Here is an 18,092-nt window from a genome sequence, read left to right on the forward strand (position 1 = left end):
CATCAGTTAAACTTTTAAAAAGAGATTTTCAAATATGAGTCTTCAAGATTAGGTTTAAAAAAAAAAAAAACAGTGACAAGTCCAGTGTCCTGAGTCCAGATTCTTTATGGGGGCATAGTGAGGATATAAAGGCAGAATAATACTGATTTCAGGTTTGAATTTGTTAAAACCTTTTTTACTAATACGTCTTATTTTTACATTTTACATTTACAACTTTAATTTCTATTTATACCTCTCCTATCAAGCTATTCCCTATAGTAATGAATAAAAAGGAGAGATTTTATAAAAATTATGCAAAGCAATTAACTCATAAATGAAGTCTTAATAGTATTTTCAATATCCTATGTCCACAGTCCCCTTCCCTCCCAAAAGAAAGTTACATTTTTTCTCAGTTCTTCAGTAGGGCCAAACTTGATCCCTATAAAATTATACATTATTTCTTTTTTTGTTTCATTTACATTGTTGCATTTACTTTGAATATCTTGTTTTACTGGTTTCATTTATTCCTTCTTTACTAATTCATAGATGTCCTGGTAGGATGATCTCCATTTATTCACTTGCTAATGGTAGAGGATGACTGAGTTTCAGAGCTGCAGTGTTCCATTAGGGTCAGTTAGTCAGCTTGCATTAACTGAACATCTAACATATTGTTAGGCATTGTGCTATCTGTTGGGAATATTAAAAAAAATGGGGTTCCTCCTCTCAGGGTCCATATTATCTTATGTCATGCAGACAATTATGTTCAAACAAGATATGGGGAGTGGTTTCCAAGAAAAGAAACTGAGGACTTGGGAAAGGCTTCTTGTAAGATGTAGGAATTTAGCTGAAACTTGAAGAAAGTTAGGAGACAGACAAAGAGAGAGCATTTGCTTCCAGGCTGGGAAATAAATAAGTGAAAACACTTGGAGAAAAGAGAATGATATGATAGCATTCAAATAGAACCCTAGAATTTTAGAGCCAAAAAGACTCTAATTCAAATCTCTCAATTTTGAGATAAAGAAACAGAAAGATGTAGCCCCTTTGCTCCACTTTCTCATTCTTGAGGGAAAATAGGGGAAGAGTGGTTTTTAAGTAGTTGTTAAAGGTCTTAATTAACTCATAAACCACTTTTGTAGATGTGGGGTTTTGGTGTTCTGGTTTTTTTTTTTTCCTTAATGGTGAGGTAGATATTCACTGGGAATCAAGCCAAGGAAACAGTTTTTCCACCCTCTGTTGGAGTACAGATATTCTGGAAGGCTGAGAAGCCATTCTGTCTGCTTACCACCTGGCTTCCTCTTATCTCTTCCAGAAGGCTCTTGGCTAATATTCCTCTTGGGCTAAAATTTCTCACATTTTCATGTCAGCCCTAAGGAAGAAATCTTGAATTCAAGCATACAAAAGATGTAGTCAACTCTCTTTTTCCATTGCAAACTAAGAAAAGGAATTAGATGAGGAGTGTTTGTTTCCATTATAAGGAAAGATATGAAGGAAATGAGGTAGAAGTTGGGGCTTTTGATACTCCAGCTTAATTGATCAACTTCCTTGCCCCAAAAGACCCCATTAGAAGATATTGAAGACTAAAGATGGCAGTGAAGTATGATCTCCTCTACCACCAAACTTAGAATAAGCTATTTCTTCTGTCTGAGAGACAATTGATCCGTCGGGTTTTCTGCTTAGATACCAGGAATACAAAAACAGCAAACAATACATTGTCTACTTCGAAAAAGTTTATATTCTATGGGAAGATATATAATTATATACATAATAAGTACAAAGTAATTATTGAGGGAAGGCACTAGTACTTGGGGATCAGAAAAAGCAAACTCTAAAATTGTGATATCAAATTCAAACAGAAAGGGATCCCTCAGGGTAGCCTGTTAACCTGGAAAACCACAAATTATCTTCTATTTTTATTTATTTGAAATATTTTAAATTATATTTTAATTTGACTCAGGTTACATTCAGTTTGATACATCTGTTCTAGAAGGAGTGAACTTTAGTCCTGGGGGAAAAGAGGAAGGACACAGAGAAGTTCAGTTTGGCTACTTGGTAATGTACTGATAGGGTAGTAATGTGTAATGAGGATGGCAAGATAGGATGGGACCAGATTATGAAAGACTTTAAATGTCAAATAGAAGGGTTGAATTCTTGTCCAAGAGTCAATAGGAAGATAGTACAAGATATTTCTTTTTGTTTTTTTAAAGATTTTATTTATTTTGAATTTTACAATTTTTCCCCTAATCTTGCTTCCCTCCCCTCACCCCCCCCCCACAGAAGGCAGTTTGTTAGTTTTTATGTTGTTTCCATGGTATGCATTGATCTAAGTTGAATGTGATAAGAAATCATATCCTTAAGGAAGGAATATAAAGTATGAGACATAGCAGAATTACATAATAGGATAACTTTTTTAAAATTAAAGGTAATAGTCTGGTCTTTGTTCAAACTCCACAATTCTGTCTCAGGATACAGATGTCATTCTCCATCGCAGATATCCCAAAATTGTGCCTGATTGTTGCCCCATTGGTATGAGCAAGTCCATTAAGGTTGATCATCACTCCTATGTTGCTGTTAGGGTGTACAGTGTTCTTCTGGTTCTGCTCATCTTGTTCAGCATCAGTTCATGCAAATCCCTCCAGGCTTCCCTGAATTCCCGTCCCTCCTGGTTTCTAATAGAACAATAGTGTTCCATGACATACCACAATTGGAGACTAGTTTGTCTTTAAATTAAAAGGCTTTTGCACAGACAAAACCACTATAACCAAGATCAAAAGAAATGTAGTAAACTGGGAAACAATCTTTACAACTAGTATTTCTGACAAAGGACTCATTTCTAAAATATACAGGGAACTGAGTCAAATTTTAAAAAAAAAGCCATTCCTCAATTGACAAATGGTCAAAGGATATGCAAAGGCAATTTACAGATGAGATAAAAGCAATCCATAGTCACATGAAAAATTGCTCTAAATCATTACTTATTAGAGAAATGCAAATTAAATCATCTCTGAGGTACCACCTCACACTTCTCAAATTGGGCAATATGATCAGAAAGGACAGTGATCATTATTGGAAGGGTTGTGGGAAATCTGGGACACTAATACATTGTTGGTGGAGCTGTGGAGCTTTCTGGAGAGCAGTCTGGAACTATGCCCAAAGGGCAACAAAAATGTGCATACCCTTTGATCCAACAATACCACTACTGGCCTATTCCCTGAAGAGATGATGAAAAAGGGTAAAAACATCACTTGTACAAAAATATTCATAGCAGCCCTGTTTGTGGTGGCAAAGAATTGGAAATCCAATAAATGTCCTTCAATTGGGAATAGCATAGCAAACTGTGGTATATGTATGTCATGGAACACTATTGTTCTATTAGAAACCAGGAGGGATGGGAATTCAGGGAAGCCTGGAGGGATTTGCATGAACTGATGCTGAACAAGATGAGCAGAACCAGAAGAACACTGTACATCCTAAGAGCAACATGGGGGTAATGATCAACCTTGATGGATTTGCTCATTCCATCAGTGCAACAATCAGGGACAATTTGGGGCTGTCTGCGATGGAGAATACCATCTGTATCCAGAGAAAGAACTGTGGAGTTTGAACAAAGACCAAGGACTATTAACTTTAATTTAGGAAAAAAACTGCAATCTTATTGTCTGATCTTGCTATCTCTTTTACCTTATGTTTCTTCCTTAAGGATATGATTTTTCTCTCATCACATTCAATTTGGATCAATGTGAACCATGAAAACAATGTAAAGACTGGCAAATTGCCTTCTGTGGGGGGAGGGAAGTAAGATTAGGGGGAAATTGTAAAACTCAAAATAAATAAAATCTTTATAAATAAATCTCTAAGAAAAGAAAAAAGACTATATCAAATTACCTTCTGCTGGGGGAAGGGGGAAGAAAGGGAAAAAGGGAGGAAGGAAATTGTAAAATTCAAAATCTTGCAAAAAAAAGATTGGTAGAAACTACCATTATATGTAATTGGAAAATAAATAAAATATTTATATAATTAAAAAAATAAATGCTTTTTGACTGACTGATAACTTTTCAGCCTATAGGAGTAGATAAACTTTTATGAAGTGACTCTCAAGTAACCATCACTGTCTTTAGGTACTGGTTGTGGCAAGCCAGGTAAAAACTGTCTCCTGTTTGAGCAGCCTGAAGATGAAAGGAATCCTCATTATACATAGATCACCAGTAGTTGTCCAATATCTGCTTGCAAACCTCTAAGAAAGACAGAAACCCTCCATCTCCTGAGGAAGTCTATGCCACTTTTGAACAGTTCCAATTATTTGGAAGATTTCTTGAGGCCGCACCTAACTCGACTTCTTTACAATTCCTCCCTTGGTTCTTGGTGCTTCCCTCTGAGGCCAATCCAAATGAGAGTGGTACTTTCTTCACATGCCTTCCCCTGATATTTGTCAAGCTAGCCAACATGTCCTCCCTTGCATCTTTTCTTCTCTAGATTAAACATTCCTCATTTCTTTCAGTTGATTCTTAGATCGTATCCTCAAGGCTGTGACACTATCCCTAGTGGTCCACTTCTGGTCACTCTTCAATTTGTTGTTGTCTTTCTTATACCATGGTTCCCAGAATGGAACACTGTACTCTACATGAGATTGGATAGGGAGTGAGTACAAGGATACTACCATATCCCTAATCCTAGAAACTATGCTTCTCTTTTAACAAAGCCCAAATTTGCATTAGATTTTTTTTGACTACTGTATCATACTGCTGACTCATATTAAGCTTTCAGTCCACTGAGACTTTTTTCAGAACAGTTGTTTCCCTGCAACTCCCCATCTTGTACTTGTGAAATTTGATTGTATCAACCTCCATGCAATGTTTTAAAATTCTCCATTTTGAATTGCATCTTCTTAGGTTCAATCAATTTCTTTGGTCCAGGGGTTCTTAAAATAGGTTTCAAGGGCCCCTGGGGGTCCCCAAGACCCTTTCAGGGATCCACAAATTATTATTTTCATAATAATAGATAATGCAGTTTGTCTATTAAAATACTCCTTTCTTTTCTAATCACATCTCTCTGACATACTTAAGCCAAAATGATATAAACAGTTGAATGCAGCAAAAAATGAAAATCTATTTGTCTTCTTTTAAGCCAAATATTAGAGATATTTGCCCAAAAGATGACTTCTTCCCATTAAATTTATTTGTTTTAGAAAATGGAAGGTTTTTTCATAAAATGATAATATGTAATGGGTTTATATTTAAGCAAATTAATAAATATTTTTTAAAATTTATCCATTTCAATTTCTAATATAGTAAATATAGACACAACTCATATAAACAAATCTCTTTGGAAAAGTTCTCAAAGATTTTAAGAGTATGTAAAGAGGTCCTGAGACCAAAAAGTTTGAGAAACTCCAATCTAGTACTATTATAATCTTCATGGAGCCTGTTTCCAGGAGCCTGTATCTTTCTATTATATAACTCTCCCTGATAAATATGCCTCTTTTGTTTCTACCCCATTTCCCAGAACCCAGAACTGGAAGGAGGCCCTTCGCTGGTATGACACTGCATTAAACACAACAGATTATGATGAAGGAGGTGAATATGATGGAATGCAGGATGAACCCCGGCACACACTCCTGGCAAGAGAGGCTGAAATGCTGTTTATAGGTGGCTTCCAGCTAGAGAAGGACCCAAAAAGATCAGGTAGAATGACTCTTTGCCTTGTTGGGTGGAATAAGTGGAGGGGAAGCTTTGATTTTATTCGGTGTTTAATTCATCAAGTCTCTTTTTTGATTTTGTACTTGATGCCCAGGACCATATTAGTTTTGGGGATAAGGTCCCAGCTTTCAATGAATTTATAATTCTTTTGAAAATTCTTTTGAAAAGATATAACTGAAATGCAAAAGAATGCAAGAAAGGGGGCAGCTAGGTGGCGCAGTGGATAGAGCACTGGCCCTGGAATCAGGAATACCTGAGTTCAAATCAGACACTTAATAATTACCTAGCTGTGTGGCCTTGGGCAAGCCACTTAACCCCATTGCCTAGCAAAAACCTAAAAAAAAAAAAAAAAAAAAAAATTGCAAGAAAAAAGTTATTGTTGAAGCCAAAAAGGAAAAAAAAATCTTTTTGCCTTGAATCATCTTAAAGGGCTTCATAGAAAATGAAAGAAAACTTTAAATGATGGGGTAGGGTTTTTAGAACCCCTTGCATAGTTTTTAAATTTTTTTTATTTATTTAAGGCAATGGGGTTAAATGACTTGCCCAAGGCCACACAGATAGGCAATTATTAAGTACCTGAGGCAGGATTTGAACTCAGGTCCTTCTGATTGCAGGACTAACTTTTATCATTTGTAAATGACATAATAATGAGAAGTGCTGTCTGTGTGATCACAACCAAGAAATTTAACAACTCCATGCTATAGGCACTGTATGAAAAAGTCCATATAGAGGGACTGCCTTATCCAGGTGTCCTTATATTGAGAGGGAGCTAGGTAGCTTAGTGGATAAAACTCTGGAGCTAAAATCAAGAATTCAAATAAAGCTTGAGATACCTCCTAGATGTATGACCCTGAACAAGTCAGTTATGCTCCAGTTTCCCCATCTATAAAATGAGGATAATAATAGCATCTACCTCTCAGGGTTGTGATAAGGTTCAAATGAGATAATTATTTTTCAGATTTTTGGTATATAATAAATGCTATATGAAGTATTAGCTACTGTTATTGTTATTATCATCAGTAAAAATCACAAATCCATTCTCTGTCTCTAGGAAGAATCCTAGTGATAAGACAAGTAAAAGAAATCAGGGGCATTAACATAGGAATGAAGGGGTCAAAAGAATTTTTTCTATAGATAACTTGATGGAATAATTAGAAAATCCAGAGCCCTCAACAAGAAAGACCAGACAAAATAAATGAATTGAGTTTGCAGATTATAAACACAGTTTTGAACTATTCAGTTATCTTTTTCTTTAACTTTGAGAAATTTATCATTTTATTTATACACTTAAAAAGAGAGACTTACAGTACTGTAAAAGCTACTCATCAGTGGAAGAACTGCCAGGGAAAACTTTTTCCAATTTATCAGAATAAACAAAAACACAGTACATTTTTTTATTTAAGGAACTTTGTCCAGGTACAAATTTTATAAATACAAAAACAAATTCAAAAATATTTGTCAATACTAAATTAATATTTACTTAATAAATGCTAACTAACTATATCCACCTAGCACTGGTACACACTTACTGGTATGCAAATAATTGTATTCATTTATGTGTACTGGTCAAAGGATATGCTCATAAAACAATTCTTACTCATTTACAATTTCTAAACTGTGCTCAAGTAGAAAATTTCATTTATACTGCTAAAACCCCCACTATGCCACAGAATCTAGAAAAAAGTAAAAGTTGACAAGCAAGTCAAGAAAAATTTATTTTTGGTAATCCTCTTACCCAGCTTCTTCATTCCAAGAAGCTGTGGTCTCATTCCTTCATTCAGGAAGTACTTATTTGCATTCTTATATGCTTCCAAGAAAGACTAATAAAATGTTATAAAAACATGAAACCCTATCCACACATTTAAAAATAATTAAATAGGGGTGGCTAGGTTGCATAGTGGATAAAGCACCGGCCCTGGAGTCAGGAGTACCTGGGTTCAAATCCGGTCTCAGATGCTTAATAATTACCTAGCCGTGTGGCCTTGGGCAAGCCACTTAACCCCATTTGCCTTGCAAAAAACTAAAAAAATTAAATATCTGAGAACTTACTTACTTTCTTTTTCTTAATATCTGAGAACTTACTTTGTTCTTTCTTTTTTAGATTTTTTGCAAGGCAATGGGGTCAAGGGACTTGCCCAAGGCCACACGGCTAAGTAATTATTAAGCGTCTGAGGCCGGATTTGAACTCAGGTACTCCTGACTCCAGGGCCTGTACTCTATCCACTGCACCACCTAGCTGCCCCTCTTACTTTGTTCTTAATATAGTCTTCCTAAAAGAAACTATAAACCAATATCTTCAGAAATGAAAGAAAATCTAAATAATTTAAGAGACATTAAATGCTCCTGGGTGAGTCTAATCAGCAAATAACAATCTTTTTCCAAATAAATTAAGAGGTTTAACATGATATCTATCAAATGGTGGGGTTTTTAAATAAAGACAAATGAAATTTCTTTTGAAAAGCAAATTGGCAAGAATATCAAGGGAGAAAACATGCTTGTTGTCTCAGTCTCTAAAACTTAGTAATAAAGTGGTTGTCAGCCAAACTATCTGGAATTGGACATAAAAAAGAAAGGCAAACAGAAAAATAATACTAACAAAATAGAATAGTGATACCAGAAATAGAAGTAATTATATATTAAGTATTTGTGGTTTACAAATCTATAGAAAATAAAAATTAGGGAAAAGATTCTTTAATAAATATTATTGAAATATAGCTTCTATTTATATTGATATATACACATATATGTATGTTTCTACACAGTGTATGTACATACACATAACACAAAAAGACCCATCAAAAAGTTGAATGAAAATGGAATAATATAGTTCTTTTAACTGTGGTGGCTTTATAAAATTTTATCTTTTGAGAAACTAGTAAAAAATTTAGGAGATAACATAGATTCAATTATATTAGATAAAATTATATAGAACAAAAAATCTATATAAAAAAGAAATAATCTGTATATGTAGTGAGGGTTTATGGCATATCTAGAAGACAAGAAGCAGATAATCTAAAATTTATAAGGAGCTAATACAAATACTCTTGGGAAAACATCCATTCTCTAATGAATAAATGGAAAAGGATATATACATAATTTTCTAAAGAATATACACTGAAATGGTGCAGTGGATAGAGCACCAGCCCTGGAGTCAGGAGTACCTGAGTTCAAATCCATCCTCAGACACTTAATAATTACCTAGTCGTGTGGCTTTGGGCAAGTCACTTAACCCCATTGCCTTGCAAAAACCTAAAAAAAAAAAAGAATATACACTGATTATAACTAATCACTTAAGGGCGAAATGTCCCATCTCCTTAATAATTACAAATACCCAGGTGGCAAAAAATAAGCAGAAAATATAACAAGTTTATGGAGTTGTGAAGAAACAGAAGTATGCTCATATATCTCTTGTAGAATTCCAGATTGGTGGCATCTTTTTGGAGAACAATATATTATTTCATATCCTTTGACTCAATAGTCACATAATTGGTAATATACTCAAAGGACATTACCAAAGAGCTTTATGGTGGTGTCTTTAGGAGCATTATTATATTATAGCATTATTATTTGAAATAAGGAAAAAAACTAGTAACAACTTTATACTTTAATTCTTTGAACTAGGAATAACATGTAAAAGGAATTTTAAACATACAAAAATATAAGAAATACAAAGTGAAGAAAGCAGAGCCAGATCCCCATTGACTGCAGCTCTACAAAAGAAAAAACAAGTATACAAATTCATGATGATGGTGATGATGATGTTGATGATATTGTTTTGCCCTTTGTTCTCAAAGAAGCCCGTGACAGCAGGGGAGGAGTTGCTGTACAGCCTCACTTTCTCCTCCAGAGCCATCTGGGTCTAGTGGCTAGATATGAATCAGGATGACCAGAGATGGAATTGGATGCAAGGCAGTCTGGCTGAAGTGATTTGCCCAAGGCCATACAATTAATAAGCTAGATGGGGTCCACTGACCTTGGAGTCAGGAGGATGGAAGTTGGAATATAAATTCAGGGGTGAAGTGGGACAAGTCCAGAGGACTAATGTTGAAACAACCACTTCCTTTCTGACAAAATCATGAAGAAGGAGACATACATTATCTAACATAGCTAATGTGTAGTTTTAAGTGTCTATGCTTATTTTTTTTTAATTTTTCTATTTTAATTCAGTTTTATTTATTTCAAGTTCCAAATTCTCTCCTTTTGGGTCTCCCCTTATTGAACAAGTCATGCAAATAAATACCTGCAATATCCATTCAGTTCATCCCATAAAATGTTATTTACAAAAAGAAGCCCCATTTACACATTTAAAAAAACTAGATATTTGAGAATTTACTTACTTGGCTTTTAATGTAATTTTCCTTAAGAAAACCTCAAATCTTCAGAAATGAAAGAAAATCTAAATAATTTAAAGGACATTAAGCGCTTATAGTTGAAGATAATCAGCAAATGACAATTTTTTTCCAAATAAATTAACAATTTAACATAATAACCACCAAATGGTGGCGTTTTAAAATAAAGTCATAATGAAATTTTTATTGGAAAGCACTCTTGAGACCATCCCTATTTGAAGTTGGTCACTTGTTTATTCATGAAGTTGAAGTTCTGATTGATTTGTGTTCCTAAGTCTTCAAAATTGTACTTTCAGGATTGTAATTTTCTTATAAATTGTTCTCCTAGTTCTGCTCACTTCACTTTGCATTAATCATACAAATCTTCCCAGACTTTTCTGAAACAATTCCCTTCATCATTTTTAATAGCACAATAGTATTTCATCACATACATATACCATAACTTGCTTAGCCATCCCCCAACTAAGATGCCTCCAATCATTTGGTTGGCTGGTTGTGTGGTCTTCTTTGTTCTTTGAAGGACTAGTAGTAGTAGTAGTAGTAGTAGTAGTAGTAGTAGTAGTAGTAGTAATGGGCATCCTCCCAATTCTTTGGGAATTTCCATAGGGAAAGGGCTGCTATAAATAATTTTGATTTTCTGGGTCCTTTTCCTCTTTCTTGGATTTTCTTGGAGTATAAACACAGTGATAGTATCACTGGGATAAAAGTTATGCATACTTTAATAACTTTTTGAGCATTGTTGCAGATTGCTTTCCAAAATGACTATACCACTTCAAACTTCATTAATGTGCCTTATTTTCCCACAATCCTCCAATATTTTCTATCAACTTTACCAATCTGATGGGTGTGAGTTGGTTATCTCAGAATTGTTTTAGGTAAATCTTCCCCCTCCAGGTGATGCCACTCAGTGATTGTTAATGGTGATCAGAGGTCTTCATCCTTTATTATCATTCCCATTTAAGGATGAGGAAATTAAAATTATGTGGTTGACCAGATGATTTCTAAGGTCCCCTCTTACTCCAAAATTCTATAATTTTTCCTATTTTTTCCATGATTCTGTTAGTTGCTAAAGGTCTCACAATGAATTATTGGCACACTTTAGAAATATGTAGTCTGAAGATGGCGACATGAAGGGATCGAGTCTTAGGAGCTCTCTGATAAAAACTCATAAATTAAGGACTCTAAATAAACTTTTGAGAGACAGAACCCACAAAGGGACCCAGTGAGGCAGTTCTCCTACTCAAGGTAACCTGGAAAAGAGCAGAAAGGCTCTGCTCCCCGGGGTCAGAGGGGCGGCCAGCTGGAGGGGTGGCCCACCAGAGCCAAAGAACTTCAGCCTCCTGGAGGCAGCCCCAAGGCGCTGGGAGCTGCAGCTCACAGCTGCCGGGGAGTCTCCTGAGCTGCACCCCGGGGAGCACCGGCACAAAGTGGGGGAACAGTGGCACAAAGTGGGGGAACAGCGGGAACAGCGGGGGACCTCTGCCAGAGTGAGCACGTGGAGCCCAGCCCTCAGGGCACACAGTCAGCAGCTTGGTCTTTCCTCAGCTCAAATCCAGGAAACAGAACCAGGAGCCGGTAAGCAGGAGCCCCCAGGGCATGAGCCCATTGAGCTGAGGGAGGAGAGTGAAGAGACACTGCTCTGTCCTCTGCCTCTGGAACTGGACTCTGGGGCTCTGACCACATTCAGATCCTGATTCCAGTCTAGGCCCCCCATAGAACAACAGGGCCCCCCCACCTTGGCCCTGTGGCAGAGGGGGGCGCTTATGTTCATTCACAGACCAGGAGGGAGGACAAAGCCTCACACACTGAGACCCTTGTGGGAGTGTCCCAAAAGCTCAGGAAGCACCCCAAAAAACAGGCTTAGGCTGGGAAAATGAATAAGCAAAGAAATAAGAGGAAGACTATTGAGAAGTATTTTGCAAATGAGCCCAAGAAGGATCAAAATACTCAGTCTGAAGATGAGGAAGCACAAGCTCCTGCATCTAAAGACTCCAAGAAAAAACAGAAATTGGGCTTAGGCTATGATAGAGCTCAAAAAAGACTTTGAAAATCAAATGAGGGAGTTGGAAGAAAAACTGGGAAAAGAAAGGAGAGAGATGCAGGAAAAACATGAAAATGAAGTCAGCAGCTTAGTCAAGGAAATCCAAAAAAATGCTGAAGAAAATAGCATGCTAAAAAACAGCTTAGGTCAAATGGATAAAACAGTTCAAAAAGTTATTGAGGAGAAGAATGCTTTAAAAAGCAAAATTGGCCAGATGGAAAAAGAGATAAGAAAACTCTCTGAGGAGAACAAATCCTTCAGACAAAGAATAGAATTCAGGGAGATTGATGAATTTACCAGAAATCAGGAATCAATACTTCAAAACCAAAAAAATGAAAAATTAGAAGAAAATGTGAAATATCTCAGTGAAAAAACAACTGATATGGAAAACAGACTTAGGAAAGATAATTTGAAAATTATTGTAATACCTGAAAGTCATGATCAGGAAAAGAGCCTTGACATCATTTTCAAAGAATTACTACAGGAAAATTGCCCTGATATTCTAGAAGCAGAGGGCAAAATAGAAATGGAGAGAATCCACCGATCCCCCCAGGGAAAGAGATCCCAAGAAACCAACCCCAGGAATATTATAGCCAAGTTCCAGAACTCCCAAGTCAAAGAGAAAATATTACAAGCAGCCAGAAGGACACAGTTCAAATATCATGGAGCTGCAGTCAGGATCACTCAGGACTTAGCAGCATCTACATTGGAAGCTCATAGGGCTTGGAATACAATATACCAGAAGGCAAAAGAGCTTAGAATGCAGCCAAGAATGAACTACCCAGCAAGGTTGAATGTCCTCTTCCAGGGGAAAAAGATGGATTTTCAATGAACCAGGGGAATTTCAAAGGTTCCTTTTGGAATGGCCAGAGCTAAACAGAAGGTTTGATCTTCAGATACAGGACTCAGGGGAAGCATGGAGACTGGAGGAGAGGGGGGGAAATATGAGGGACTTAATGAGGATGAACTACATGTATAGAAAAAAATGATACTGATAATATTCATATGAACCATTTCAGTTAATAGAGCAGGTAGAGGGAGCTTTTATAGTTTAAGCACAGGAGAAAGCTGAATTTGAAGATAAAATATGGTGTAAAAATGGAGTCAATAGGAAAAAAAAGGGAAATGGAAAGGGAGAAAGAAAAAGGAGAGGGGGAATAGTCCAAGATATTTCACATAATAAGATTTTTTTTATTACAATGAGCTATTGCAATGATATGGAAGGGGGGGAGGCAAGGGGGAATGAGGGAACCTTTGCTCTCATCAGAGATGGCTAGGAGAGGAAACAGCAAATATACTCAATGGGGTATAGACATCTGGAGTAAGAAGGAGGGGGGAGCAGGGGGAAGGGGTGGGGATGTGAATAAAGGAGGAGAGGATGGGCCATGGGGGGGAGAGTGGTCACATTTTCTTTGTTACTTCTTGCAAGGGGCTGGGATTGGAAGGCCTGCCCAGGACCATGGGGCCAGGTGGATTCTGGGCCTAAGGGGTGGTATGGGGGCTCAGGGCTTCTTGGCCCCAGGACCAGGGATCTGTCTGCTGTGCCACTCAGCAACCCTACAGAAGAGTCAGAGTGAAAGGAGAGAGAGAAAATGTAGTACACAGTAGTGGAGAAATAAGAAAGGAGGGAGTTGCGATCAGCAATGGCAACATTAGGAAAATATGGAAGTAACTTTTGTGATGGACTTATAAAGAATGTGATCCACTCACGAAAGAGTTGATGGTGTTGGAACAAAGACTGAAGCACATTTTTTGTTATTATTATTTGGGGGAGGGTGCAGGGCAAGTGGGGCTGGGTAGCCTGCCTGGAGCCACATAGCAGAATGATCTTTGGGTGTCTGAGGCCGGATTTGGACCTGGGTGCTCCTGGCTCAAGGGCCAATGCTCTGTCTGCCACCCAGCCACCCCTACTATTATTACTATTTTATTTTATTTTGGGTCTTTTTTTTTCTTTCTTATTTTTGGTTTTTGCAGGGTAGTGGGAATCGGGTGGCTTGCATGTCACATGGCTGGGTGATTATTGGGTTTACGAGGCTGGATATGGACTCAGGTGCTCGTGGCTCCAGGGCTGGTGCTTCGTCCATTGCGCCACCTGGCCATACCTACAATTATTACTATTATTTTTTTTTTAATTTTAATTTTTTTCTCTCCCCTTTACTTTTTTGCCCAAGCAAGTCTATCTATATTCATGGGGGGAGGGGTATCTTGTTTACTTGTAAACAAGGATATTTTATTAATGTAAAAAAAAATTTGTACGAAATGAGAATAAAAAAATTAGAAAATTAAAAAAAAGAATTGTTTTAACTTGATTTTCTCTAATTATTAGTGATGCAGAGCATTTTTCATATGACTCTTTAGAAGTTTGCATTTCTTATCCTAAATTTGCCTATTCCTGTTTTAGACATTTATCAGTTGAAGAATGGTTCTTATGAATTTGAATCAGCTACCTATATATCTTAGACATGAATTCTTCATCAGAGAAACTTGCTACAAAATCTTTTCCCCAGTTTACTATGTCACTCATAGAATTAAGTCATCAAGCACATCCTAGAAATCATAAAACTGGAAACCACCTACCAATCATCACTCTACTGCTACAATGTGCTTGAGCCATTCCTACATAGAAGGGCAATAAGGAAGGAGTAGATGTGTGTCTTATTGGAGCTCTTCAGGAAAAAAAGAAGCATTTATTAAACATCAGTGGCTATGTTAAGCTCTTTACAAATATTATTTGATTCCCACAGAAGAAAAGCCCTATGAATAATGTACTATTATTATCCCCATTGTACAGATAAGGAAATGAGGCAATTAGAAGTTATATGACTTGACTAAGGTCACACAGGTAGCAAAGTGTTTAAGACTGCATTTGACCTCTAACCCTGTCCAGAGCTTTATCCCACTGAGCCTACCTAGCAGTTCATGATTCTTCCTATTTCCATGTCTTAACAACCCTGAAAAAGAGAAACTTTTTTTAAATTAAAGATTTTATTTATTTTGAGTTTTACAAATTTCCCCCAATCTTACTTCCCTCCCCCCACCCCACCCCCAAAGAAAGCAATTTGTCAGCCTTTACATTGTTTCCATTGTTTCCATGTTGTACATTGATCCAAAATGAGTGTGATGAGAGAGAAATCATATCCTTAAGGAAGAAACATTAAAGTATAAGAGATAGCAGGATCAGACAGTAAGATTTCAGTTTTGTTTTGTTTTTTCCTAAACTAAAGGGAATAGTACTTGAACTTTGTTCAAACTCCACTGTTCTTTATCTGGATACAGATGGTATTCTCCATCACAGACAGCCCCAAATTATCCCTGATTGTTGCACTGATGGAATGAGCAAATCCATCAACATTGGTAATCACCCACACATTGCTGTTAGGGTGTCCAGTGTTTTTCTGGTTCTACTCATCTCATTCAGCATCAGTTCATGCATATCCCTCCAGGCTTTCCTGAATTCCCATCCCTCCTAGTTTCTAATAGTGTTCCATGACATACATATACCACAGTTTGCTAAGCCATTCCCCAATTGAAGGACATTTACTTGATTTCCAATTCTTTTGCCACCACAAACAGGGCTGCTATGAATATTTTTGTACAAGTGGTGTTTTTACCCTTTTTCATAATCTCTTCAGGGTACAGACCCAGTAGTGGTATTGCTGGATCAAAGGGTATGCACATTTTTGTTGTCCTTTGGGCATAGTTCCAAATTAAGAGAAACTCTTTTCTAATAAGTCTGACCTTAAATTCTTTCCTTTCCCCAGTGATTTTGACCCTTGGCAAATTGAATCTGATTTTCCTTGCCCACAGTTATCTTTGTAATCCCATTCATTCAGAAAAGTTTCATTCCTTTTTTTCTCTGCTTTCTCTTTCAGGTGACCTATATACTTCAGCTGCAGAGGCTGCCATGGAAGCCATGAAGGGCCGACTAGCCAATAAGTACTATGAGAAGGCTGAAGAAGCTTGGTCATTGATGGAGGAATAGGCCATTGAAGCTGTTATCACTGTTCTTGTACATATTGGGGGGGAGGGGATTTTTTTTAAGCTGGAAAAGAAAAAAGACTTTCTTCATTTGTCCCTAAAAATGCTTTTTTAATGTGTTGTGAAATGACTTTTGTAATTCACATTTGGACTTTTGGATTTCCCTTTGCTATGAGAAAAGAAATATATACGTGCCCGTGAAGGCAGTATATTTGTTGGTGTGAGGGAGGGAAGGGATAAACAGAAGTAGTGTCCTGAACTTAGACCTACTTTTTGAGGTTATATTATCAATGAACATAGCCTTTTAAATATATTTTTTAACTGTTAGATTTGAGTGACCTGCTTCCTTTACCTAGGGAAGAAGCTATATATGTTGAGCTGTATTCACTCCTTTCTGTTTTCTGTGGATAATCTTGGCCAAACAGAGGAGATAGACCTTAGATTTCATGGCTCCAAAGATTCTTTCATTGGCGGGGGGGTAAGAATAATCTTCAATTTTGGCTTTTGTGAAATGCAGTCTGATTGAGGAAACTATTAATTTTGGAAATGGTTTGGAATAAAGTTAGGAAGCCTCCAAGTCTCCTCCTATAGAATTATTCCTCCAGATTTCCATGGGTGACCATGGTCCCATAGTCCAAAGACCCTTCTATTCCTGGGAGTTGGAGGAGATATCTCCAAGTTGCCTTTTATGGCTAGCAAACTGATTCAGGAAACTATATTTGGAAACATTTTGGAGTGAAGTTAGTAAGTCTCTTAATATGGAATTATTCCTCCAGATTTCCATGGGTGCCCAAGTTAGGAGAGAATGTATCTCACCTAAACTCCTTCCACCATGGGGAGTTTTCTGCTGAATTCTCTCTATTCATTTAGCTCAGATGCCTTTATTTTTAGTGGTCTGATTATTACTATTACACAGCAAAAAAAAAATCTCTATATATCTATATCTATATCTATATACTATTTTGAATTATATTTCCTTCAGCAGGCTTTCAAATAAGAGGTTTGATAAAGTCATATGCAACATATTTCTACCTCCAAGTCTTAAATTGTCTAGTGGGGAGCAGATTAGTTATAAAGCTAACATTTGAGAAAGTGATCTTGTTGCATGTTTGAGCGTTTTTTTTTTCCATCCTAGTGGGAATTTATTCAGCTTCTTAATGTAAAAGCAAACACCACACCACTGAAGACTTTTATGTGGTATACCATTTGTAGTCTTCAACACTTTGTTCATTATTACTTTTTGTCTGAATCTCCATAGATTCAAATGTCATTTTCAGCTCCCTAGTTCCATTGACAGTTCGTTGGGATCTGTATTGCAAGTAGACTCATTCACTCATACTCAGCTAATTCAGTTTGTCCACAGGTGGCCAGACTGAAATTTATCTTTGCTTATCCATCTTCTCTTCTGAGACCGAAAATTAATAGTACAAATAAAATTTCAGGGCAAATGTTTTAAAAAATAGGTAAGAATAAACTGATCATTTAGCCTGAAGCACTTTAAGTAACATCCATCTCCTTTGGAAGTAAGTGAAATGTTAATTAGAAAGCATTTTTATTTGTTCATTGAAGAATGTCCTGTAAGGAATACTACTAGGCAGCACTTTTGTTGGTCTTGTTTGAATTACTGTATGTTCTTGAAAATAATAAAAATTCATTTCTTTTAAAAAAAGTATGTAATTCAAAATATTTGCTAATTAAGCCTACCACCACCAGATTATTGAAGTTTTCTAACTGTATTGGCCACTAGCTTGAGGAGTTTGTTCTTCCCCCCCCCCCCCCTTTCTGAAATGAAGTTATAAATGACTAGATTATAAGGTAATTTGGAGGCAGTCTGGTGTAGTGGGGAAAGAGTCAGGATGATATCACTTAACTTATGAGGATGCTAGGTGATAATGTACTTCACTTGGCTGTTTGACACTGGGTACATCACTTTCCCCTACTTATCTTAGTTTTTCTCATCTGGAAACATAAAGATCATAATAGCTCCTACCTCTTTGTTGTTGTGAGGATCAAATGAAATAAATATAAAGTACTTGCCCTACATAAATATTA

General features: G+C 36.7%; 1 protein-coding gene across 1 annotated transcript in view; it reads left to right on the plus strand.

The window, feature by feature from the left end:
- Nucleotides 1-18,092, plus strand: part of EEF2K (eukaryotic elongation factor 2 kinase) — an 84,376-nt gene extending 66,284 nt beyond the window's left edge. The window contains exons 17-18 of the mRNA XM_074206153.1: nucleotides 5,479-5,657; nucleotides 15,935-18,092. Of these exons, the coding sequence (XP_074062254.1) occupies nucleotides 5,479-5,657; nucleotides 15,935-16,044 (289 nt within the window). The 3' untranslated portion in view covers nucleotides 16,045-18,092. The remainder of the gene's footprint in view (nucleotides 1-5,478; nucleotides 5,658-15,934) is intronic.

This window comes from Macrotis lagotis, chromosome X (assembly GCF_037893015.1).
Source record: "Macrotis lagotis isolate mMagLag1 chromosome X, bilby.v1.9.chrom.fasta, whole genome shotgun sequence".
Taxonomy (NCBI): domain Eukaryota; kingdom Metazoa; phylum Chordata; class Mammalia; order Peramelemorphia; family Peramelidae; genus Macrotis; species Macrotis lagotis.